Source organism: Cordyceps militaris (genome assembly GCF_000225605.1).
Source record: "Cordyceps militaris CM01 unplaced genomic scaffold CCM_S00001, whole genome shotgun sequence".
NCBI lineage: Eukaryota > Fungi > Ascomycota > Sordariomycetes > Hypocreales > Cordycipitaceae > Cordyceps > Cordyceps militaris.
The window spans coordinates 2,983,998-3,007,153 of record NW_006271969.1 but is presented as its reverse complement, the minus strand read 5'-3'; the positions used below and the strand labels follow the sequence as shown (position 1 = coordinate 3,007,153).

General features: G+C 52.7%; 6 protein-coding genes across 6 annotated transcripts in view; 4 read left to right on the top strand and 2 right to left on the bottom strand.

The window, feature by feature from the left end:
* Nucleotides 1-4,420: 4,420 nt before the first annotated feature.
* Nucleotides 4,421-7,459, top strand: CCM_00968 (heavy metal tolerance protein precursor; the record flags this gene model as incomplete). The annotated part of the gene is made up of 1 exon (XM_006666126.1): nt 4,421-7,459. The coding sequence occupies one exon, from the start codon at nt 4,421-4,423 to the stop codon at nt 7,457-7,459; it is 3,039 nt and encodes a 1,012-aa protein (XP_006666189.1).
* A 1,549-nt stretch (nt 7,460-9,008) lies between these two features.
* On the bottom strand, nt 9,009-10,525 carry CCM_00967 (ceramide synthase membrane component (LAG1), putative; the record flags this gene model as incomplete). Its single annotated transcript, XM_006666125.1, has 2 exons — nt 9,009-10,172; nt 10,316-10,525. The coding sequence occupies 2 exons, from the start codon at nt 10,523-10,525 to the stop codon at nt 9,009-9,011; spliced, it is 1,374 nt and encodes a 457-aa protein (XP_006666188.1).
* Nucleotides 10,526-11,953: 1,428 nt separating this feature from the next.
* Nucleotides 11,954-14,554, bottom strand: CCM_00966 (PalH/RIM21; the record flags this gene model as incomplete). The annotated part of the gene is made up of 1 exon (XM_006666124.1): nt 11,954-14,554. The coding sequence occupies one exon, from the start codon at nt 14,552-14,554 to the stop codon at nt 11,954-11,956; it is 2,601 nt and encodes an 866-aa protein (XP_006666187.1).
* Nucleotides 14,555-17,075: 2,521 nt separating this feature from the next.
* CCM_00965 (thioredoxin) lies at nt 17,076-17,845 on the top strand (the record flags this gene model as incomplete). Its single annotated transcript, XM_006666123.1, has 3 exons — nt 17,076-17,154; nt 17,220-17,629; nt 17,690-17,845. 3 exons carry the CDS (start codon nt 17,076-17,078, stop codon nt 17,843-17,845), a joined length of 645 nt encoding a protein of 214 aa, XP_006666186.1.
* Nucleotides 17,846-19,687: 1,842 nt separating this feature from the next.
* On the top strand, nt 19,688-22,101 carry CCM_00964 (37S ribosomal protein Rsm22; the record flags this gene model as incomplete). The annotated part of the gene is made up of 2 exons (XM_006666122.1): nt 19,688-19,818; nt 19,854-22,101. The coding sequence occupies 2 exons, from the start codon at nt 19,688-19,690 to the stop codon at nt 22,099-22,101; spliced, it is 2,379 nt and encodes a 792-aa protein (XP_006666185.1).
* A 727-nt stretch (nt 22,102-22,828) lies between these two features.
* CCM_00963 (siroheme synthase, putative) overlaps nt 22,829-23,156 on the top strand; it is a gene marked incomplete at both ends in the record, with an annotated part of 1,881 nt that continues 1,553 nt past the window's right edge. Inside the window, one exon of the mRNA XM_006666121.1 lies at nt 22,829-23,147. Within this exon, the coding sequence (XP_006666184.1) occupies nt 22,829-23,147 (319 nt within the window). The remainder of the gene's footprint in view (nt 23,148-23,156) is intronic.

Here is a 23,156-nt window from a genome sequence, read left to right as displayed (position 1 = left end):
CTGCTCCTTCTGGCTTCAGCGGGATACCAGGCTGGCCTCGTTTCCACCACAAGGCAGCTGTGGCTTCGGCTCTTCCCCCTTGGTCGTCTTGCTCTCTTGACTTGCTAGGATGTGCCTCTGCGTCCTGGTTGTGGGATATCGTGCATATGTATCCGGGCCCGCTAATCGGCCATGGTTGCTGGTCTAGAACGTCCATTATTGTGGAAACATGATCCTGGGTTTGCTGCTGGGCTTCAGGTTTGGCGTTTATAGCAATGAATAAGTTAGTCTCATCGATCGATGGGACGCACTGGCAAGTCGTGCGGATTGTGTAGGCAGTAGTACTGGTAACTAGTAGAATGATGTGACGTACCAAGCAGACAAGTGGTGTGCTGTGAGGTCATCTTTGTACGGCTAATTTGTGTACTGTATTGTCCTAGGCTGTTAAATCTTCTCAAATGGTGAGCCTCCGTTATTATAAGCTCTTTGCCATCTCGGCTTGGAAGGCTGAAAGAAGTGTTCAGGTTTTGGAAAATAAGAGGGATGGAGAGCTTACTTTATTAGCCGACTCCCTTATTATATTCTGAACTAGCTTGACTCCGTACATGCCAGGACCGTAAGGCTGAGGATCATATAAAGTAGAGTCAAGACTCTTTTGGATCTGGCTAGTTAGTTCATGAGGCGCTGCAGCCTCTAAATAGTTATTTCCATGGTCGCGGTGACATCCCTTGGAGGGGTGCACATGGAGATGCGCCGATGAACAAGGTCGCTGGCTCGCCAAGCCTCAGCCGGTATTTGATTCATATCCAGGCATCGTCAGAAGTGAAAAAAAAGACGACGCCAGATGTCATTGGTGCAAAGCGTGCAAGTGGCATCTGAGGCACATGAGCTTTGCAAGCCCGCAAGCGTCATTGCCGCTGGTCGACACCCGGGTTGCTAATATGAAGCCCGGCTCGTAGCGGATTGAAGAATTGATCGTCCGCTAACTAGAGCTGGCGCGCACGGCAGCTGATGAACCCTGGGTCGAGTGGATTCTGCACTCCCACTTCCAGAGTCATTTATTGTGCTGACAAGCAGGTCGTTGGCTCTGGTGGCGTTGTGCACAAATCATGGTATCTGGCGATAATAAGGCAGGCGATGACGCTCCGATGAAGTGCATGAACTTACGCCGGGATATATGGTCAGCAGTCCACATGTCACACACACACTCACACCACCCGCCCACAGTTTCGAGAAACTGGGGGAGCAGATGACAGCCCAAAATACGACAGTATCGAGTATTGACTCCAAAGCAGCCAAGCCTAGCCAGGAAGCTGCACACATGTACTGCGAAATTGGCAGCTGGCAGCTCCCGCCCTAGCATTGTGGGTGGTGTTGTGACCGACTGGCTGATGCGAGGTGAGGGAGCTACGTATGCAAGCAAGCCCCCTAGTCATGATTAACCAGGTAAGTGAATGTGTATGGGGGCAAGCCGGAGTCGCCTCGGCCGGGTGGCAATGTTGCGGTGCTGCAGAGAAGGCTCAAATTATGTTGTGCCTTGATCTATTTCCCATTGGCACGCAACAATGCGAGTGGCTGTGCGGCTCAGATCGAGACTCTCGAATGCCGCCCAGCGTAGCAACGATTGGCGCTGGCAGGTCGTCGTCCGAATGACCAGTTGTCTTGGCCGTGTTGCCGTGGTGGTGGCGGAGATGGGTTCTGCAGAAAACGTGAGCTGAAACCAGTTTGCAAGGCACCTGAGCAATGCGGCCGAAAGTGATACCAGCGCCGGAGTTGGCGCTTTGCACCAAGCTGAAGCTCATGTTGATAGCGAATGGCGCGCAAGCCAATTTTAAGGTGGTGTCGTGCATACATGGAGCTGCCTAGACTGGCTGGAGTCACTGGACAGCGACCAAGCAACGGCGGTGGCAACGGCCCGCCCTATACGGACAGCTCCATTTTCAACTATTTGACAATGTTATGGCGGAATATATTTCGTTTGGATGGAATCTGATTCGTTGCTGTAATAAGTAGCAGCTGACGGCGCGGGGCGAAAGGCAGCCATGGCCGCGACTAACAGAAAGTCGAGTCAGTATTAAGACAGCTGACCAGTCTACGCCGTAGACAGGTACCAACCAATAGGCGCAGGTGCTCATTCTTGGAAGCCTTTGTTGGCCAAGTTGAATACCTCGATTGTTTGCTCCCAACACTAGGCATTTGGCACGGCATGATTCATGGTTGCAATGGAGCATCCCAAGCAAACAGGAAGGGCCTGTGGCTATCAGTAGAGTCGCGACCATGCACAGCAGCAAGGAGCTTGGCCTGGTTGGGGGTCGCTAGCAAGGCTTGCTTGGCCGGGAGATGGAGTGGAGAGGGCTTTGTGTGCATTGGATGGATCTTTGGATGGTGCGTTGGGATGTTTGATTCTGGTGGTGGCCTGTCAAACGGTGAGGATGTGACGGGGTACAAAGTACAACCAAAGTGAGGAAGGGGATGTATCCAGGTACCTGTAGGCTGTAGGCTGTAGGAAGGCGTCCCTTGTACTCCTACTCCGCCCCAGTAGGAGGATTGTGGAGGCGCCGGGGAGCATCCAGCCTTCAACAGGCCTATTTTACCCCGAGTAATTTTACCCTTAATGACTAGTTACCTAATACTTACATTGTTACGAATTGCGTCTTTGGGTTCCTGGGTACATGCTACTGTTGGGGCTCAGGGAGAGGGAGGGGTCTTGGGATAGCTTTATTCTTAGGGCCTTGGGGTTAAAAAGGGTAAAAAGGTGGATTATAGGTAGGTAGGGCGTACGGCGTGACCTCTGGAGGGACTGGTAGGTACCGCTTAGCCGGGTCCGTGGCCAAGAATGAAGACGCAGTACGACGCCGCAGAACATGGAAGCCGATCTGGTGCAGCAGTGAGTGTGGCAGCAAACAAGTGAGTGTCCCGTCGCGGACGCGGAAGAGGAGGGCGACGACGAATCGCATAATGCCACGAGGGAGTGCATTCGTATCGTGAGTTGTACAGCAGTGTATCTTTGCCTTTGGGCTGTCCAGATTGCTCCGGAAGCGAAGCCGTTGTTATACCAGCACGTGTACGGCGTACGTACGGCGTCAATTGAAGCACGTTGAGAGGTTGAACCCAAAGCTTGCCGGCCACCCCACTTTCCTACTTTGCCTTGCTGGGGGCCTGTCGGCAGCCTCGCTCGCTCCCCGCCGCTTCTGCCTGTTGCCGGTATGCACCTGCGGGCGGCGCTGAAGGCTGCAAAGCTAAGGTAGGGTTGATAGCCAAGTACTACACAAGGTAGCATGTACGAAGGCTGGATGGAGATGCTGCACCCTGAAAGGAACGAGGCAAGAAAGGACCAAGTTTATGCCCACCCGCTACCGCCACACCAGGAAGGGAGGGAGCCGTACGTACCGACACACCAAGTTGGGTTAACCAGTATTTTGGGTCGATACACACACTGGTATGACGCTACTTGTGTATCAGATCGATTTGCTATATGCAAGGCGACCTGATGGCCGCTGCAACACACGCTGTAGGACACGATTGTGTTACTGCCTTGGTAGATACCCAAGGTCATCCTTCACGTAGGCAGAAAAGGAAGCAGGCCGAAATCATGGACCAAATCCTACCGCAGGGCTACCTACCTCCTCCTGCTACCTGGCAAGTACGTAGGTACCTAGCGGAGGTACCTATGTACCTACCAAAAGTACCTACCGACCCGAGGTACCCCCGCTAGAGAGGTGAGAGGAGTCCCGCCTGGCGCGCCCACTGTACTGCACCACCTGCCTGCTGCACCTGGTGCTGCACCACCTGCGCTTCCGCCACCCAGGCCCCTCCACAGGCCCTGTCTCGCCCGTTCTCAGCGGCCGGGGCCAATTTTTGATCGGCCTTCAAAAAGACCGGCACAACTCTTAACTTTCGCCTCTTCTCCCAACATTCGCTCTGCCTTTGTCAGTGCGTCAGCGTTCGTTTTCTTCTTTTTATCCCCCTCCTCGAATCGACTGCTCTGGTAAACGACGAGCTCGTTCTTCTCCTCCTTCGTTTGGCACATTGCAGCTGGTCTTGGACTGCTCTTCCTTTCTGTCCCGCAGCGGGCCTTTTTACTCGAGAGCGCCGCAACTCTGAACCCTCAATCCCGCCACCTGACGACGGCGCTACTGCCTCCTGTGCACCTTGCGTTTCCAATTGCCAAGGGGCATGGTCATGGTCGCTTCGCATTGACTATCTGCACATCTATTTGTATGTTGACTACATCTCGTCACTGTTGGTTCATCTGCCTTTCACCAGTCGCCTCCGACGCCGTTTGTGCCGCCGTTTGCTTCGCTTCACCTTAACTCTACTCCGTACACTCGGCCAAGTCGGCCAACTCTCTTTCCTCACCATCCCGACGATTCTCTCGTTTCTGCAACAAAGTCCCTTGATCAACTTTCTCAAACTAACCGCCTCCATTCTTCAGTCCGCCATGGCGGCCGCTGACCAGGTTTCGGCTCTCCAACAGCGACAACCCGGACCGTCGTCTATACCTACCTCCGACCTGATCCTCCGCGAGACACAATACCTATACTCGTTTACGCTCCTCGTTGCTTTCGTGTCATGTGTGGCATGGTACAGTGTTTATAATGCAAAAAAACAGGAGAACATTGTGCAATCGCACTTAAAAGGCCCCGGAGGAAAGCCGTTGCCCGTCACAAAAAAAAAGACAACAGATGATGGCGCGCGCAAGCTCGGCCCTCACTTTGGCTCGGTTGCTAAGAACGTCTTTCGTTATCTGGCCGCAGTTATCTTCATGTCCTACATTGCAACTGGCGCCTTCATGTTTGACCATGCCTTCTACCACGACGACCCCTACAAATGGTCCAAGGAAGGCCTTGCATGGGCTGGCGAGTGGACCGTCGTCCACGTTCTTGGCTCCATCTTCTTCTACCTCTATATCCTTTTCTCCCTCTTCGACTGGAAAAAGGGCCCCAACGTCGTTCACCTCTTGATTTGGGTCCTAGGCCTAGCCGGCGAGATTGTGATCTTCGCCACCACCTTCAAAGCTGCCGCTGCATGCCGCATGGCCAACCCCCAGGCCCAATTGAGCGCTAGAGGCTGCTTCGATCACTGGATTAAACTTGACTTGGTTTTATACTTTGTCCGAATCCTCCATCTTACTGCACTCATTGGCGTCTTTAGCATCGCCTGGATCTGCAAAGTACGATCAAAGCGCTCTGACAAGCTCGAGGACGGCTTTGACCATGAGCAAACTCCTCTTTTGAACGGCTATCAGAGGTCGTATGAAACCCAAAACGGCGATGCTATTTCTAACGGGACCATTGGACGCGAATCATACCCTCGTCGCTCTCGAGGCCGAACCATGTCTAACGCAGCCAAAAACGCAGCCCCGAACTCTCGCAAAGACGAAAACGCTGCCTTTTATCGACCGCAAAAGCTTCCCCACAAGACATGGTGGGAGTATATCCGCGGATATTCCCTTTTTTTCCCTTACTTGTGGCCCAAGGATTCCGTCATGCTGCAGCTGCAGGTCCTCGTTTGCTTTGTCTTGGTCATTATCCAGCGTATCGTCAACATCATTGTGCCGACCCAGATCGGTGAGGTTGTCAAGCAGCTCAACCATGCCATCAAGGAAGTGCAAGATGGACAACCCCTGACTATGGATCTGTTTCCGCTCCGCGCCTCCCTGTTTCTTGGGCTTCTCTGGATTCTGCAGGGCATGCTTGGGCCGCTTCGATCGTTACTTTGGATACCTGTCTCCCAGTACTCGTACCGCGGCTTGACGACGGCTGCTTTCAACCATGTGCATTCTCTCAGCTTGGACTTCCATCTCTCCAAGCGCACGGGCGAAGTCCTGTCGGCACTCAACAAGGGTTCTTCCATAAACTCCTTCCTTGAGCAGGTCACTTTTCAAGTCATCCCTATGCTTTTTGATTTGGTCTTATCTATTAGCGTTTTTTACTACAAATTCGGACCCCTCTACGCGCAAATTAACTTGGTCGATACCTGCTGGTATCTCTACATGACTATCAAGATGGCATCGACCCGAGCTGACCAACGACGCGAAATGACTAATGCCGATAGAGAAGAAGAGGCCGTCAAGAATGATTCTATATCTAGCTACGAGACGGTCAAATACTTCAACGCCGAAGAGTACGAATCCAACCGTTATCGTGACAAGGTCGGAGCCTACCAAAAAGCCGAAGCCAAGGTACAAATTGGTATGGTCATGATGAACGTGTGCCAGACGCTTGTTTTCAATCTTGGCAGGATTTTGGCCGCCCTCATCTGTGGTTGGCAGGTTGCTGTGGGAAGCCGCGAATCTAGTGATTGGTTTGTCGTCATTTCCTACCTCACCCAGCTTCAAGGCCCGCTCAACTTCTTCGGCACCTTCTACCGTACAGTACAGCAATCCATGATTTCAGGCGAGCGCTTGCTTGAGTTGTTCAAAATTCAGCCTACGGTTGTCGACAGTCCCAACGCAAAGCCTCTCGAAAACTTTTCCGGCCACATTCGCTGGAAAAATGTCAACTTTTCTTACGACAGGCGCCGTCCGGCGCTGCGCAATATCAGCTTCGAGTGTCAACCTGGAACCACGACTGCATTTGTTGGAGAGTCTGGCGGCGGAAAATCTACCCTTTTCCGTCACATGTTCCGATACTACGAGTGCGACGAAGGTAGCATTGAATTGGACGGCCAAGATGTACGAGACTTGACAATTTCGTCCGTTCGTCGTCATATCGGTGTTGTTCCTCAAGATACAACTTTGTTCAACGAATCGCTCATGTACAATCTGAGATACGCAAACCCAAACGCTACGGATGAGGAAGTCTATGCTGCCTGCCAGGCTGCCAGCATTCATGACCGGATTTTATCGTTCCCGGACCAATACGAAACCCAGGTTGGAGAACGTGGTCTGAGGCTGAGCGGCGGCGAGAAGCAACGGGTTGCAATCGCTCGCACTATTCTCAAGGATCCTCGCATCATCATGCTTGACGAGGCCACCTCAGCTCTGGACTCGCACACCGAGCAGGAGATCCAAGAGAATGTTTGGGACATCGGCCAAGGCCGCACTCTACTTATTATTGCCCACCGTTTGTCCACGATTACCCATGCTGACCAGATTGTGGTTCTTCATGCTGGTACAATCGTTGAGAAGGGCACACATGCGGAGCTTCTGGCTGCTGGTGGCCGATACGCGTCGATGTGGGACAAGCAGATCCGGGCCGAACGCGCTCTCGATGCTGCTAGAACTGCGACTCTCCGTGCCACACGTTTCCTCCGCAAGGCTAACATGGGCCACAAGAAGGGAACCGAGACGCCTCTAGACGGCTATAACAGTCTAGGCTCCTCGGCTACCCTTACTGGCAACAATGCAAGCCGCGGATCCAAGAACAGCAAGAGTGACGACACGACGGAAGAGGTCACCACGTCCGGCTCGTCCTCGTCGGACGAGGAGTCTGGACACACGGACGACCACTCGCCAGAGCGCAAATTGAACCAGTAAACACTCCACTCGGGTCGATACGGGTCTGAACGATTTCATCTCTCAGGGAGGAGACATGTTTTCTTTACCGTCATAGAAGGCAACAAGACTCTGGGAAGCGAATAAAGACCAATGCTGGCCACCGTGAGGTGGATTTGGCACCTAATATTACTGTCCTGAGCGACAGACGAGCGTGGTTATTTTCTGAGCCTTTTTTTCTTCTTTCTTTTTCCCCCTTCAGCTTTCACGATTCCACCTACTCTCGTCTTTCACTCTCTTTTACCATGCCGACGCATTATGGATGTTGTTACGAAAATATGATTTCCTCCCGGCAAAACACACCGGTCATCAAATCTGCATACGAGCGGCGTTGACGGGGCGTCTGGTTGTTTTTTTCTTGATTGTTTTTCTATCCGTCTTTTATTTCCATTTTCCACAAAATCATCTTTCCACATTCTACATTTCTCGCTTGACTCTTGTTGCTTTTGATTGTTTATTTTGATGACATTTCCCTGGGAACTTTCCGCCAGGTTGCTGAGTCGAGTTTTTGAGACCAGAGGAAGGGTCTGTAATTGGCCGGCGTGCGAGTCTGTCATTTTTTAAAGCACGGAAAAGAAAAGGTGAATCCATGGATATGCGGACGGAAAATAGCTTCTGAATTTCGGGTTATTGTTTTTTCTTTGCTTCTGGAGCGGCGAGCGCATTCTGGCGCAAAAAGGGCGAGTTTTTTTTCTGTGATGCCTCTGGGAAGAAGACGGGTCGAAGAAGGTTGAGAAGCGGCTCCTTTTTCATCATGACCACGGTATGGGAAGAGAAATACAACTCACGTCGCTTATTCCTTCTTGATCGCACCCTAAATGTCCTTGCCCGGCGGAAGTAAAAGCGAATGTCGTGTGCCGCGGTGGGCACGTATTAAAAACCCTAATTGAAAAGTACAGAGAATAAACACGGCCCGCGACGGGACAGGCCTTGAGAACTTGTCCGTTGCTAGCCGGGGGATACAGTGTAGAGAAAAACTATGGTACAAACAATGAAGTAGAATATCATAATGAGAACAGGAAAAGCAACACGTATCCATCCATGTCATCCTATCATGCAAATTGTTCCCCATCCCAGCATGCCAACAACGCAGGCATTTATTTAGTCAATGACGCATACTACCACTACCAACGTACCCTTGCCCCCCCCCCCGTTGACCGAGTTCCCGATTCCCTTTCCGACCTCTGCCCACCGGGAAAATAAAATCATTTCAACAAAGCGAGTGTAAGTGATGCGAAACCTTGTCAAACAATGGTGTGCTTGTTGACAAAGAAAAAACTCCGGTTTCCATGCATTTGAATTTTTTGTTTTGCCACAAAAAATGCGAAAAAAGGCATTAATAAGGTATTGTAGAGAGAAAACATCCTTTTCCTTGGGAGTGAACGAGTACCACCACCCTGATGCTACTCGTCAAGAAAGAAAGAAAAAAAAGTAAAGAAAACAAAGTGGCTGTTCGTCATGCGCCATTGGAACCAACTGTACATTGACAATAGCCCGATGACGGCGAGCCGAAGCGCAGCACTTGTCCGTTCTACTCAGACTTGCCGTTGGGCTTTTCGCCATTGATTGTGAGAATCGGCACCGAGAGCTTACGATCCTCTGCCAGCGTCGTGTCCTCGTCCTCGTCGTCGGAGCGGTCGTCGGTGGCGTTGCTGTCGCGCACGAAGCGGTAGGCGATGCGCAGGATGTAAAAGAGCCAAAAGAGGTTGAGGGCCTGGAGCGAGGTGAGCAGGGCCGTGGTGATGTACTGGGAGATCCAGCACTTGTACTGCTGCGTCTCCCAGTTGAGCTCAAAGGGGCCGACGGTGCGGAACTCGGTAAACATGGAGACGATGATTTGGAGATTGATGTAGTGGCGGAGGTAGACCCAGACGCAGACAAAGACGAAGAAGTACGGGCCGATGAGGAAGTGGTCGAGGTAGTTGAGGACTTTGGACGTGGCGAGGAAAAAGTCGGAAATGTCGTGCGAGGTGTAGACGGCGATGCCAATGTAGGTAAAGTGGAAGCGGTAGCTGAGGCCAATGAGGGCGAGGCTGACGACGTGGTGGCCGACGAGCTCGTAGTAGTCCTTGCGGGGCTTCTCGAGGCCGAGGATGAGCACAATGGCCTGCTGGGCCCAGTAGGCGGCCTCCAAGAGGTAGTAGAACTTGACAACGGCCTCGTGGGTGCGGTGCGGGAAGTCGGCGTACATGCCCGTCGTGTTGTAGTACCACACGGGGGTGCGGCTCATGACGTACAGGCCGGCGGGGCCGAGAAAGGCAAAGTAGACGGCCGTGTACGCCTGCTCCATGAAGCGTGCCTGCTTGGCCTTGCTGAGCCCGGTGCTGCGCGCCCACGGCCGGAGCAGCTCCTGCATGATGAACTCGCGCGTGAAGGTGAGGACGATGATGTAAAAGGCGACAAAGGCCATGTCCCACGGGCCCTTGCCGTACATGACGGGCTTGCCCGGGTCGTCCTGCGGCAGCGGGTACGAGAGGAAGATGAAGTGGTGGAGGACGTTGGACTCGGTCGGGTTGACGGCGTAGCCGGCGAGGAAGAGGAGCAGCAGCACCGCGGGCAGCACAAAGGTGCGGCGCACCATGAGCTGCCGCACGCGCGAGACGAGGCCGCGCGCGCGGCGCCGCTTCGAGATGCGCTTGCCAGCGGCGGGCGAGGCGGTTGACGTGGGCGTGACAGGGGACGAGGGCGAGTCGGCCTGGAGGAGGAGGAGGAGAGGGGGGTTAGCAGGTGCCATGGCTGTTTTTACTTGGGGCGAGGCCGTACGGCAATGGCAAGGACAGGGGAAAATGGAAACCCGAGAGGGACAGAGGGGAAGGGGCGGGGGCAGACGGGACATACGTGGCGGGTGAAGGAGTCGCCGGCGTTGAGGCTCGCCTGGCTAGAGGCAAAGGCCGGGGCGCCGGTGTCGCCGGCGCGGATCTCGCCGCCCAGGCCAGAGCTCTTGCGGCGTCGGCGCGGCGCCGAGTCCTCGTCCATGGCAAAGGGGTCGAGGGAGGTGTTGAGGAGCGGAAAAGGCTCCTTATCGTTCGCCGCGTCAATCGTCGCCATGATGTTGTGTCTGTGTGCGTATGCCCGTATTTTCTCTGGTATTTCGGTTTCCTCGGTTGAGTTCCGTCTTCAAATTCGACGTGGGAAGTTTGCTCTGCTCTAGGAGGAACTAGGTGACGTCGTGTCCGCTAGTCGTGTGGTTTTTGTCTGTTCTTTTTCCCCCTTGTTCAATGCAAACCGCCAGGGAAAAAAAAGACCCCCTTTGCTGTTTGAAGGTTAACGCTGGAGGGGAGGGCCTTGTTTTCTTTGTCTTCAACCAAAGGGGGGGCCCAACAGTGCTTGGGAGCGGTAAAAATTGTCCAACAAGTCTGGGCGGTTTATTCCTCTGCTTCGGTGTAGTGAATGAATGAATTGGAACCCTTTGCGGTCGTTGAGTAACCAAGAAAGAACAGAGCCAGGAGGAAGAAGAGAATCCGGGCGTGGAGAGAGGCAAAAGGGAAAAGCGAAGAAAAAGATTTGGCGTCGGTTCCCCGTTTGGGCTTTGGGGGGGTCGTCAACCCTCTCACGCTGGCCTCCTCCTCCTCGATTGGTGGGGACCCCTGTGTTGCGCAGGTACAGCGAGCGAGCGGCCAAAGCAGAGAAGCGGGAGAAAAGGGATCTATGGCCCGCAGCGCGTCATGAGGAGATGGGGCAGGGGAAAAGCAAGCGCGCTTCTTCTGTTTCTTTTTACGAATCTTCTTCTTCTCCTTTCCGATGCGCAACGCTGTGGATTGTAGATGAGGCTGGCTAGATCAATCTGGCGATGGTCGTTACAGCCCGTTTGTATTTGCCAGCTGTCAGGCAACTAACTACCTAGCTGTCAGGCAACTTGAGCAAACGGAGCATGTCCGCCTCCGTGATCCCGATCCCGACCAGGGCAACTATCAAAATGACGAGAGAATTGATAGTCTTCCAAACAGCCTATTCGCCAGGTAATATCCGTAGTCAACTACTTGGTACAAAAAACTCAGGAGAAAACAGGACCCCGGACCCAAAAACCCCATGCAGGTCCCCGTTTGATTAAAAGCCCCCACCAACGCCAGTGTAGACCCAGCCAGCAAGGTCTCAGAACCTGCCATTCTTGGCGACATGACCCTGTCAAGAAAAAAAAAGAGGCCTCTCGTTCGCCCCGGGGACAATGCGCTAAGCTGCTTGCAATTGTACGTAATTCACAGACAAGTTACGCATACTTCTACGGATACATGATCACGAGTTGTGGTGATCCTCAATTCAGTGCCTGTGAAACCAGGCCTGTGTGTCTGTATTCATCCACTACCGACTGTACACCAACAGTCGCCGCCAAAAGCTCTGCATAAATCAAAAACGCCAAATATACGCCCCGTTCCAAAAGGACGCTCCTGTAACAGATGATGTGGTATATCGCACACGTTTATATATACAAGACGACCTCCAAGGTCGGCCGTCTTCCTTTCATGTACATGTCAGTATTTACCCCGCGCGAGACGCCGATGATCCGCCTGGCCGCTCCCGGGACAGCACCGACGACAAGTCGTCCGTCGTCGACTGGCCCTCGTCCTCATCCTCCTCTTCGCCATCAAACGATTCGCCCTCTTCTTCCTCGTCGTAGGTCGCGGCCCGCCGATGCACGCCCGGCCACAGCGGTGGCTGGTTCACCGGCAGGGGAAGCGGCTGGGGCCGGCTGCGCGCCGCCGCAGGCCGTGCAGGGCCGTTGGCGTACCGTTCCGACGCCGTCGATGCCGCGGCGTCAATAGCCGAGCTGCCACCGTAGACGCTACCACCTTGTGACTGCTGCTGCGTAGGCTGCTGCTGTTGTCTCCGCACTTCGTTGCCTTCGTCTTCTTCAAGCACTTGCTGCAGCGCGGCACCCACACGAGATGGCGCAGGCACCACCGTAACGGGTAGCTTCTCCGTATCGGTAGAAGGGTGGAATTTCTCGCGGAAATGATCGGCCTGCGAGGCTGCAAAGTCTTCCAGGCGCCCACGGATATCCCATCTGCCACCGCGCCCGCCTCGGCTGCCTGTTGTAATGGTGTTGAAATCCATACTTCGAGCAACAATCTGTTCGTCAGCGACATCTTGAGCTTCCGGCTCATGACTGTACGAAACCGAGCGCATAACCCGAGCGGTGGTCGGTATCACTGCGCTTGGATCTCTGCTATTTTCACTTGTGGTGTTGGCAGCGTCACCAGCCATATCCGGTGACGATCTCGCATATGCCCCTCGTCCATTATGGCTCCGTGTGTCGTGAGCATCCTCGCTATAGCTTTGATGCCCGCTGGGTTGCCTGGCTAAATCGGTCGTGTGCGTGTAATACGGTATAGGCGGCTCCGGTGTTCTCGACTCGCCCTGATATCGTACGGCGTATACTGTGCTTGCCGCGCTGGGCGTATTGGTTCTGCTGACGGGTGTGGCAGCCTGCGCTGCTCGTTGCGACCATATGGGTGGTCGTAGTATGTCGCCCATGCTGCGCCCTTCGTGTTCACGCGTTGGTAGCCCCGCCTGCCCATTAGGCGAGCCGCCTGTGCCAAGCGCATATCCATTAGGGCGGTGATGCATCTGCCCGCCTTCCAAGTCGACGCCGTTGCTTCCACCGCTGCTGCCGCTTCCTCCGAATTTGCCGTGTTTATGGCGCCAGGGATATTCGGCGGCGTTGATCTCAAGCATGTCGTCTCCGTCGTATACTTCACGGCCCAGCACGCCGTCCTTCTTTTCTTCTCGTTCCAGGGCCTCTATCCTTTCGACCCATTCCCACACAACCACGCTGGCGGCGGCGGCGCCGACCCAGCGAACATAGTCACCCCAGGCAGTAAAGTTCGGTTTCGAAATGTCGAGGATGAAAAAGACAATGGGCACGGTGATGGACAGGAGTGAAATCACCGCAACAAGGCTAATGTTCTTCATCAAAGGGTGATAAAAGGCGTAGCGCCGCTTCAAGAATGCGTAGTAGGAGACCCAAAAAAAGTAGAGGAGGCCGAGTGATAGTTTGAAAACGTAGCTAATGGCTGGTATGGGGTGGGCGAGGCCCTTGTTGCTCTTGCTGTCGTCGCCGTCGTTTGGGTCAACGTAGTTGCCGTTTAAAATATCGTATTCACCAAAAGGGAAGCTGTTGAGCGAGGAAAATACAATGTCGAGACTGATGAGCGCAAAGGCAACCCATTTGATGACAACCTTTTCGCGATGTCGAGGAAAGAGGCGAATCAGGGTCTGCGCTTGCGCCAGCCAGAGAAAGGTATCCGATATGATGCGAATGACCTTGAGCTCGAGGCGAGACATGACGTCGCGCTGTAGCTCACGGGCATTGGTGATGCCCCATACATACTGGTCCTTGACAATGGACATTGTGTCGGCCGTGGCAATGGTGAGGGATATGGCGACGGTGAGGGCGGCAATCTTTTGCAGCCAGGGACGGCCGCCGATGCTGACGCCGGCCGAGGTGGTGCCGGTGAAGCTCCCACGGCTGCCGAGGTAGACGATGCCGCCGTCGAATGTGGAGCGGGTGGTGATGAAGAGGGCGATGACGAGCATCCAGGAGACAATTGTGGTGGCGGAGAGGGCGTAGATGATGGGCGAGGTGGAGAGGTAGAAGGGGTCGCCGAAGCTGGATATGTGGACATTCTTGGGGTTGTCGTTGCCATTGTGAAAGTTGAGCGTGGCCGTGGCAGTGGGGGTGCCCGTGGTCGCGGTGAGAACAATGTCCGAGATTGTTATGTTGCCGTCGTCGGTGGTGGTTGGGTTCGTGGCGGCGGCAGCCTCTGCCGAGCCGGTCGCGACAGCGGGGGAGGTAGTGATGGGCGTGCCGCCGGTAGTGGCGCCTTGCTTCGATTGGGCGCTTGCAGTGGACGTGGTAGTGGTGATGGAGGTGCTGCTGCTACTGCTGCTGCCATCATTACTGTCGGCGCGTAGTAAGAGCGGCACGCAGGGAACCTGCAGCACGAGCGGTTCGGCGAGGGTGACGGGTAAGCCCACGTCGGGAAGGGTGATGACACCAAAGGCCGGATAGAGGGTCGACGTGCAGAGGAAAGCGGCGGCCGTCAGCGTCGCCGAGGCGGCGACGTCGACGGACACCATTCTACGCTCTCTGCGCACGCGCTCCAGGCAGAGAGGTGATGCCCTCGTCGAGCAACGCGCTCGGCGTTTGCGAAGGAAAAGAACGCCTCGATGTGTTGCGTCTATCGCGGGTGGCGGGTGGCGCGCGACGGCAGACAAGAAGAAGAAAAAAACGGGGAGTAAAGGCCAAGGCTAGCGAGGCAAGGCCATGGAGTCCGGTATGCCCTGACCCGTGGGTGACGTGGTACGGCGGGTGGAAATGGTCAGACGTTGGGGAGGACGGGCGGGAAGATGGCGCGGGCCAACGTCGAGGGTGTGCGTGCGTGCGTGGAGGGAGTTCGGGACAATTGGCGTCGGGAGACGGGAGCGATTTCGGCATGCACAAATGGACGCTAGAATAAAAAGAGAAAGAGAGAGAAAGAAGAGAAGATCAAAGGGGGAAAGAAAATGCGGGGTGGGAATGAAGTTGTACAGAGATGGGTGGTTGTATGGAGAGGAGGCGAGGTTTGGTGGTGGAATTGGATGGGAGAAAGACAGGACAGGCGTAAAAACGGCGGTAGGGAATTTGTACCTAGGTACCTGTCACTACCCCTAGTATTCTACTCCGTAGTACCGTATGTACCAGGTAGGTATGTATTAAGAATCCGTCGCAAAGGCCGAGTAAGTGGACCACCCCAGTGAGGGTCATCCAATAGCGCACTGTGATAATATTGATAGCCATCCTGCCGTCGATGCCAATTCGGGCACTATCCGACCGAACCCCTCTTTCCTGAGTTGTGGCGAGTTCTGCTTGCTGAGTTGCTGCAATGTTGCTTGCTCCAGGTACCTTGGGTCCCTTAGTAGGTAGGGGCAAGTGCCGGAACGTCCAATGAGCGTACATATCAACAACCCAAATGGACAAACAGCCATGCGCTACAAAACAATAGAAATATTCATTACAAGAACAAGGCTGAAGAGATGGAAAAATGAAAAGCCCCCTCACTCGCAACAGCGCCATCGTCTGCATGTCTCTGGTCATCTGCCTTCATGCAGTGTGCTAACTACCAGCCTAAAATTAGTACCTAGAACATGCAGCCTGGTGATCGACCCCCCCGCCGCCGGAGCTGGAATGGCGCCATCAAGAGGACTTTGTTCCAGGGCTCGCCAAAGGTTCTCGCCCTGCGATAGAACCGACTTATTAGAGACACCCGACAGATGTCTTGAATCGAGTTATAAATAACAATAAAAAGCCAACATCTGCCTTGACGTCTCGGCGCCGCGTCAGCCAAGAGGGAAGCGAGATGCTCCCAAGCCAACGTTGTTCTTTGTCTGTGCCGCCCCAGCTGAATGGCGCAAACCCTCTCTCCCTTCCTCCTGCCCTCGCCTTCCACTTTTCCACCCGCCTTCCCGTTTTCTTGGCGCCTACCGGTACCTAGTATTATGTATTACATGCTGTTCTTCTCCCAAATTTGGCTGCATCACGTTACCCCCAAAAAATACAAAGACATGTCCGCCAATGACGGCCCCGCGCCACAATTACGGCGCCCGCTAGAGATAAGCTTAATTTTCTCAAACCCTGGTCGATACGATAACCACTTCAACACTCACTTATCCCACACAAATCGCGACAACGCTTGTCATGACCAGTTTCAGAATCGTTTTGAGAGAAAAAGATGACTTCAACCGACTGCTGCCGAGATGCACTTTTCTTTCCGCTTCTTCTAGTCTCCCCGAATAAATATGAGAGTCGTTGCAAGACTGACTATCAAATAACTAAGAGGGGACGGTGGGAACTAGTGACTACTTTTCAACGAAATAGGCATCTGCAAAGCCGACGGAGTGGCCGTAACAACTGGTCGTCAAGGTTGGACCACCAACAAGTGCTCGACTTTCTGCGCCCACCAGTGCCGTGGGCGATGTTGACTTTGCAGATCCCACCGCCACCCCCGCCACCCCGACCTGCCCGCCGGCGTCCTCAGTAGGAGGTCGTCAACCATGTATCACGACGTGGCCTCTGCCGCACCTTCGGATGCCATTTATGGCGGGTGGCCCGCGCAATAGGCCTAACCATAGGTCTAGTACTGCCAATCCCTCATTGATTTCTCTTCGTTGGATACAAGTCAAATACAAGTCAAATCAACCACAATTTTATATCCTCAAGTCCAATGAGAGAGGATTGACGGATTGACTGTCCCAAGTGGCCTTACTTTATGATACATACTGCGGGGCCGAAGTTGATGGAATGGTGACAGGCTCATCGGCTGACGACCATGGCGACAGAGTCTGGAAAATCGTCTCAATTACATGCCGAGAGCACCGCATTTGCCAAATATATCTACAATACGTCTGCTGTACATGATAGGTGCAGAATTCGTTCGTAAGGAGATGGGAGCTGTTGTGGAGGTGAATGGCAGAATGATTGACCGCCTACCTAGTCCAGAATCCTTAGACAGGCTGCGTTATTCGTCAGCAACCGTGTCCAAGACGTGTACCTGATCATTACATCCAGCTGCCAACGCTTTTGTCTACACCATATCATTTCTCTCTAAATCAAGCGCCCCAAATGGGTAACACACAACATATTAGCGACCAGGTGGAGTGGGATATGGTGCTCGAGAAGACCCAAGTCGTCGTGGTAGACTGTATGCCTCATCCGTGGACAACACCCGCCGATGACCGAGGCCAGTAGCTAACTCGCACAAAATAGTTTATGCCGACTGGTGCGGTCCCTGCAAAATGATTGGTCCTCACTTTGAGCGCCTGGCCGACGAGTACGCCAAGCCAAAGAGGATGGCCTTTGTCAAGGTCAACACGGAAAAGGGCAGCATCGGCCAGATGTACGGCGTTCGCAGCCTGCCCACGTTCAAGGTCCTCCACAAGGGCATCGTCGTCGAGACCGTCACTGGCGCAAACCCCGCGGCTCTCGCCGGCGCTATCGTCAAGGCCAGCAAGCTCGTGCAAGGCGGTAGCAGCGCAGAAGTCTTTGGCAACCGCGGCCAGACGCTTGGCGGCAGCGGTTCCAGCGGCTCTGCTCTCGGCAACATTTCATTTGACCCTCGCTCTATTATTCAGCACTTAATTACCATCATCGGACTGTACTTGGTGTCCTTTTTCTCGGTATGTCGCGAGCAAACTGTCATACCAATGTACTGCCCGCTAACCGCCTTTTGCCCACAGAGCGATGCATACAGATCTGCCAAGAATTCCTATTTTAACATTGAGAACAAGAAGAGTGATACTCGGGCGGTAAATACGAGTGCTGCGCGACCAGCCGCACCAGCACCTCCCAAGCCGAAGACTTTCAAGACATTAGCCGACTTGAGCTCTGAGTAAGATGTCCAATTTTGGGGTTGTAAGATAAGACTGTTGATACTTCCCTAAGCTGAATTTTCCACATTTTTATTGTAACACTCTGAGCACCAATATGAACAAGGGCTGCTAGAGTAACTCGATAAGATGTAAAAGTGCTTAACCATGGCGCTAAGAGGATGCGTACTAGTGTGGCGGACTACACTAGTAACCGCTATTTAGTAAGAAGCTAGCACTCCCCTAATTTATCTACTCCTTAATAGGTTAAGAGGTAGACACGTACTACGGCTTAGGACGCTTAATAAGAAATATCCTATAGTCTATAGGATTAAGGGCTTTAGAAAGAGAAACTAGGTATTAGGCCTATATAAGTAATAAAGACTAATAGTAGTAGTAATAGCTTATAAAAGCATTCTAGCCTTTAAGAGACTACCCCTTTAGCCTCTAGTCTACCTACTTAAAGAGATTCACCTAGATAAAGCTAAAAAGACTAAAGCCTTTTAATAATAGCTTAAGACTAAAATAAACTACTATCTTATAGTCTTTTTAGATAGATTAATAGATAAGAATAGTAAAGTAAGGATAGGCTATACCCTTTTCTAGGAAGAAACCTATATATACTAAGGTAAGAGATTAATACCCCTTAGTAAGGTCTTTAATATAGAAATAGAAGGAGTATAGTATAGACTCTATACTACTATATAATATCTTATACTATAGATTAAAGAAATAATAATCTACCTTAATAATATAGTAGTAATAATAGGCCTATAAGGCGGTATTTTAGTATCCTTATATAGCTTAATAGTAGAATTCTAGGGGCTTACCTAGTTCTTTAATACCTATATTAATATCTATTAGGTACTAGGATACTAGGGAATATTAGGTAATAAGCTTACTAACTAACTTATAAAAGAAGGCTTAGCTATAAAGCCCCTAACTAATAAATAAGTCTTAATATAAAGCTATATAAAGAGGACCTTTACTTATAAAACTACTAAGTAACTTAATAAGTAGTAGTACCTTAACTAGCTTAATAGATATTACCTTTTTAAACTCCTAATAAAAGACTATTTAAACCTAGAGCTTAAAGTACTAATATACTTAGAGCTTTACTACCTCTTTATAGCCTAGACTAGCTATAAAGACTTTATATTATATTATAAATAATTCTACTATACTAATATTATACTTATATATAGCTATAGTAAATAAAAAACCCTAAGATATATTTTTTTTTATAAGAAGATATAAGGGAAGAGGGTAGTACCTCTTTAGTTTAGCTAATATTAGTATATTAATAATACTATAGGTATTAGATAGCTTAAATATATAAGACTAGCCTAGGAGAGCTTATTTTTTAGTAAGATCTACCTAAGGATAGCCCTAACACGTAGGCCCTAACCTCTATCCCCTATATCTATGTTTTTTAGAGGCCCCTAAGCGGCCTCCTTATCTTTAAAAAACCCTATAATAAACTAGTAAAAGCTATATAAGACCTGTTAGAAGGGTTGATATTTAGAATGATTTATAAAATACAGTTTATTTAGTTTAAAGATCCCCGTAGGCGTTATTTGCCCTTTTTAGGGATGTTATAACGATAAATAGTAATACTAATACTAATACTAATACCAATATGAATAAAAATCTGCGGCCTGGCCTGCGTAGTTGCTTGCCTTAAGTTTTAGTGCAAAAAGGAGCAGATGAGCCCCTGTAGATGGCAGCCTATCAGCAACCCCTAAATGGATATGACCTTACACGTGACGCCGCGACAGGAAAAGTTCTAGGAATTCTCCGTTCAACCCATTTCTGTATCTCGAACCGGCATCAGACCAAAAATTATGCTTTCTCTGGTTAGCATACGAAATGCATGTCCGAGATGCTATAGAGCCTCTGTTGCGGCTTCGCGACAGCACAGGGCGGACTGTCGAGGAATTACAGAAGCACGACAGCTCCGACGACAAACTGCGACGCTCCCTTCGAGTCGCAAAGCGACTGTAGCTCGACACTTTACGAGTTCGCGGAACCTAAGAGACGTATCGACGGCCGGCGAAGCAGCACAAACCTCCGAAGACATCGAACAAATAGTGCGCGATGCCAAGAAACGATTTCGGGATACCCTACCCAAGGGCTATTTGAACGAAGAAGAATTCCGTCTCTACGAGAGGCTGTACGGCCCGCCCTTACGCGAGACGACTCCTGAAGATGTTGGTATCCCAGAGCATTCTGACATGGGGCGCGCGGACCCCGATGGCGAGGGAATATTGCTTCGAGAGCTTGATGGTGGCGAGTTCGAAGAAGTCAGCTACGAGGTAGCAAAGCAATCGGTGGAAGATGGCGAGAGTGTGGAAAACTTTGTCGTTGCGAAAGAACCAGGGTATATCGACCTGGTTGCGCAAAGCGATAGAGAGCGTATTGCTCTGGAGCAGCTACAGAAGGAGTACGATTCATCCACGCGAGCCCAAGAGGAAGCAGCATATGAACCGGAAGAGTTGGAGGAAAATGACAGTCTGATCAATGATATGGAGGGGGAGACGTCATGGGCAGCTGGAGACTACCCGGCGGCATATCAACCGATATCAACTGGAGAGGTTCGCCGTTTTCACCCCCACACTATTGAAGGTCGCTTTCACGATAGCCCTGTGGAAATTTTACTTCCCCAGGAGCGTCTAGTGAAGCCTTTGCAGTCGCTGCTCGGGAGAACGCACCTGGACCATGTCAAGACTGCGGCAGAGTCGGCCTTTGGAGGCAGGGGACTGCCGACATCCCCCGTGACACCATTTGGCCTACGAAATGGGCACATGGGTGGAATTGGCCTACCTCCAAACACGAAGCACATGACAGAAATCGAGGCGGATGCGTTCCTGGCAGCCTATGTCCCTGGGGCCTATGCCAGCACCATGGCCACACTACGAGAAGTACGAAAACGAGCCGGAGGTGACTGGATCCAATCGCGGCTGAGAAATAACGGGCCAGGCTTAAGTGTGTTGGATGCCGGTACGGGAGGCGCTGGCCTTGTCGCTTGGGAACAGATTTTGCAAGCGGAGTGGGATCTACTTGCTGAGAAGGGAGAAGTCGAGGGCGAAAAGATTCCAGGCAAAAGTACGGTCGTTGTTAGCTCGGATCGACTACGCGGGCGTCTCAAGACGTTTTTGCACAACACGACATTCCTCCCACGGTTGCCCGACTATGTGCACTCGGGTACCATGAAGAGCGGCCAGCATCTGGATTCCGGCGGCGAACCGCAGAAGCGCAAGAGCTACGACATTATCATCGCGTCACATTTGTTTCTCAAGGAAAAGCAGGACCACTACCGGCAAGCTATTTTGAACAACCTATGGACTCTTCTGAACCCGGATGGTGGTGTGCTCATTGTGACGGAAAAGGCACACCCGCGCGGCTTCGAAGCTGTTGCGCACGTGCGGGACACGCTTCTGAAACAATTTTTGCTGCCGCAGTCTGGCGAAAGCCCGATGGAGGCCAAGGATTTCAACCCTGCCTACCATCGAGAACTCGAGGCGGGCCGAATTCTGGCGCCATGCACGACACACGGCGCATGCCCGATGTATCCGACGCCTGGCAAGAGCAAAGGACGCAAGGATTACTGCCACTTTGGCCAAAGATTTGTACGACCAAGCTTCTACAGCAAGCTGCTAGGCAATGAGTCGCACACCAGGGGCGAAGTGGAGTTTAGTTACGTGGCTATCCAGAAGGGTGTTCAGAAGAGTGAGCGGCAGGACAGCAAGAAGATCACTGAGGACGCATTCAATGGCTATGAAAAAGCCGAGGAGACACCGGACATGCAGACACTGCCCCGGATCATCCTGCCACCGATCAAGCGCAAGGGCCATGTCACGCTCGACACGTGCACTCCGGAGGGCAGGCTGGAGCGATGGACGGTGCCCAAGAGCTTCAGCAAGGTGGCTTACCACGACGCACGCAAGTCGCGCTGGGGCGACCTGTGGGCGCTGGGGGCCAAGACGCGCGTTCCACGCAGCGCGCGCACCGGCAGCGGCGTAGACACGGAGAAGCAGCGCTCGATCGAGGCGAAAAAGGCGCAGCGCTCGGCGGCGCGCGAGGGCCTGGGGACCGACTGGCAGGTCAAGACACGGGCGGCACGCGGCAACAGCCGGACGAGGAGGCAGGAGGAGCTGATTCGGCAGATCATGGAGGAGCAGCACGACGATGATAAGGAGATTGACAGGGAGGTGGACGAGGAGCTGGCGGGGCTGAACCGTGAGGCGGAAGGCGAGGGACGGTTCAAGGACCGAGGTGCGTAGACGGGCTGTGAAGGGGCGCGTTGCTCACAAGGCAGCCTTTCAAAGCTGTGTATCATATCAGGGCGGTGGCGCATGGCGGTGCGTTGCAATAGCCTATCTGTATAATCATGTTATCGGGGGAGAATGTGCGGGGACGGGGACCATGTATGATATGAAGAACATAACTCGTGTATATCAACTTGTACGATAGGAACACATGGGGAAGCGAGACGGAGACTAACTAGTTGGATATGGAGGTTTTGAAAAGACGACGAGACAATCGGATAAGAAAAGAAGGAAAACATTTACATCTCCGCGTATCTGCAGTCTTGGTGCGTCCTATTGGGTGTTGGAATTCAAGCCACACTGATTGGACATTCGATATCGGTTCCCCACAAGGCTCAATGGCGCAATTGCGTCAACTGGGGCTCAGAATTGGTGATGGGAGGGCTGCTCGTGACTGTGTGCTTCGGGCAGTCGGTGATTTTTTTCATCTTTTCTACAGCTCGATTCTATTCCATCTCATTGACTGCCTCATATTTTCCCACTTTCTTTTTTTTTTGCTTCTGCGCGCGCGCGAGGGTCTTTGGTCAACACCAGCAAAACTCTCTCCACCAAAATAAGCTCCCACCCGGGGCATTTACACCAGCCCGCGCACCCCCCGACGAGCCGACAAAGAGGGTTCACCTAATTTTTTTCTCGCGGCCTATTTTCTTCCTCTTTGCTGCTTACCCTTGGTTCAAAAGAAATGGACGGACAAGACCCTCTCCCCAATGTCCTCCTCGCCGGCCTCAACTGCCGAGGCTGCGTGCACCTCGTCGTCGGCACGAACCCGCTCGCGGCCGCCCGCTGCGCGCAGTCGCTCGGCGCCGGCGCGCGGCCCATCCTCGTCGCGCCGCCGCCCACGACCGACCACCTGCACTACAACCTGCAGGCCAGGATCGACGACGGCAGCGTCAAGTGGGAGCAGAAGACGCTCGACGACGACGACCTCTTCCGCCTGGGGCGCGACGAGGTCGGCGGCGTGGTCGACGCCGTGTTTGTCACGACGGGGACCCGCGAGACGAGTGCGTTTC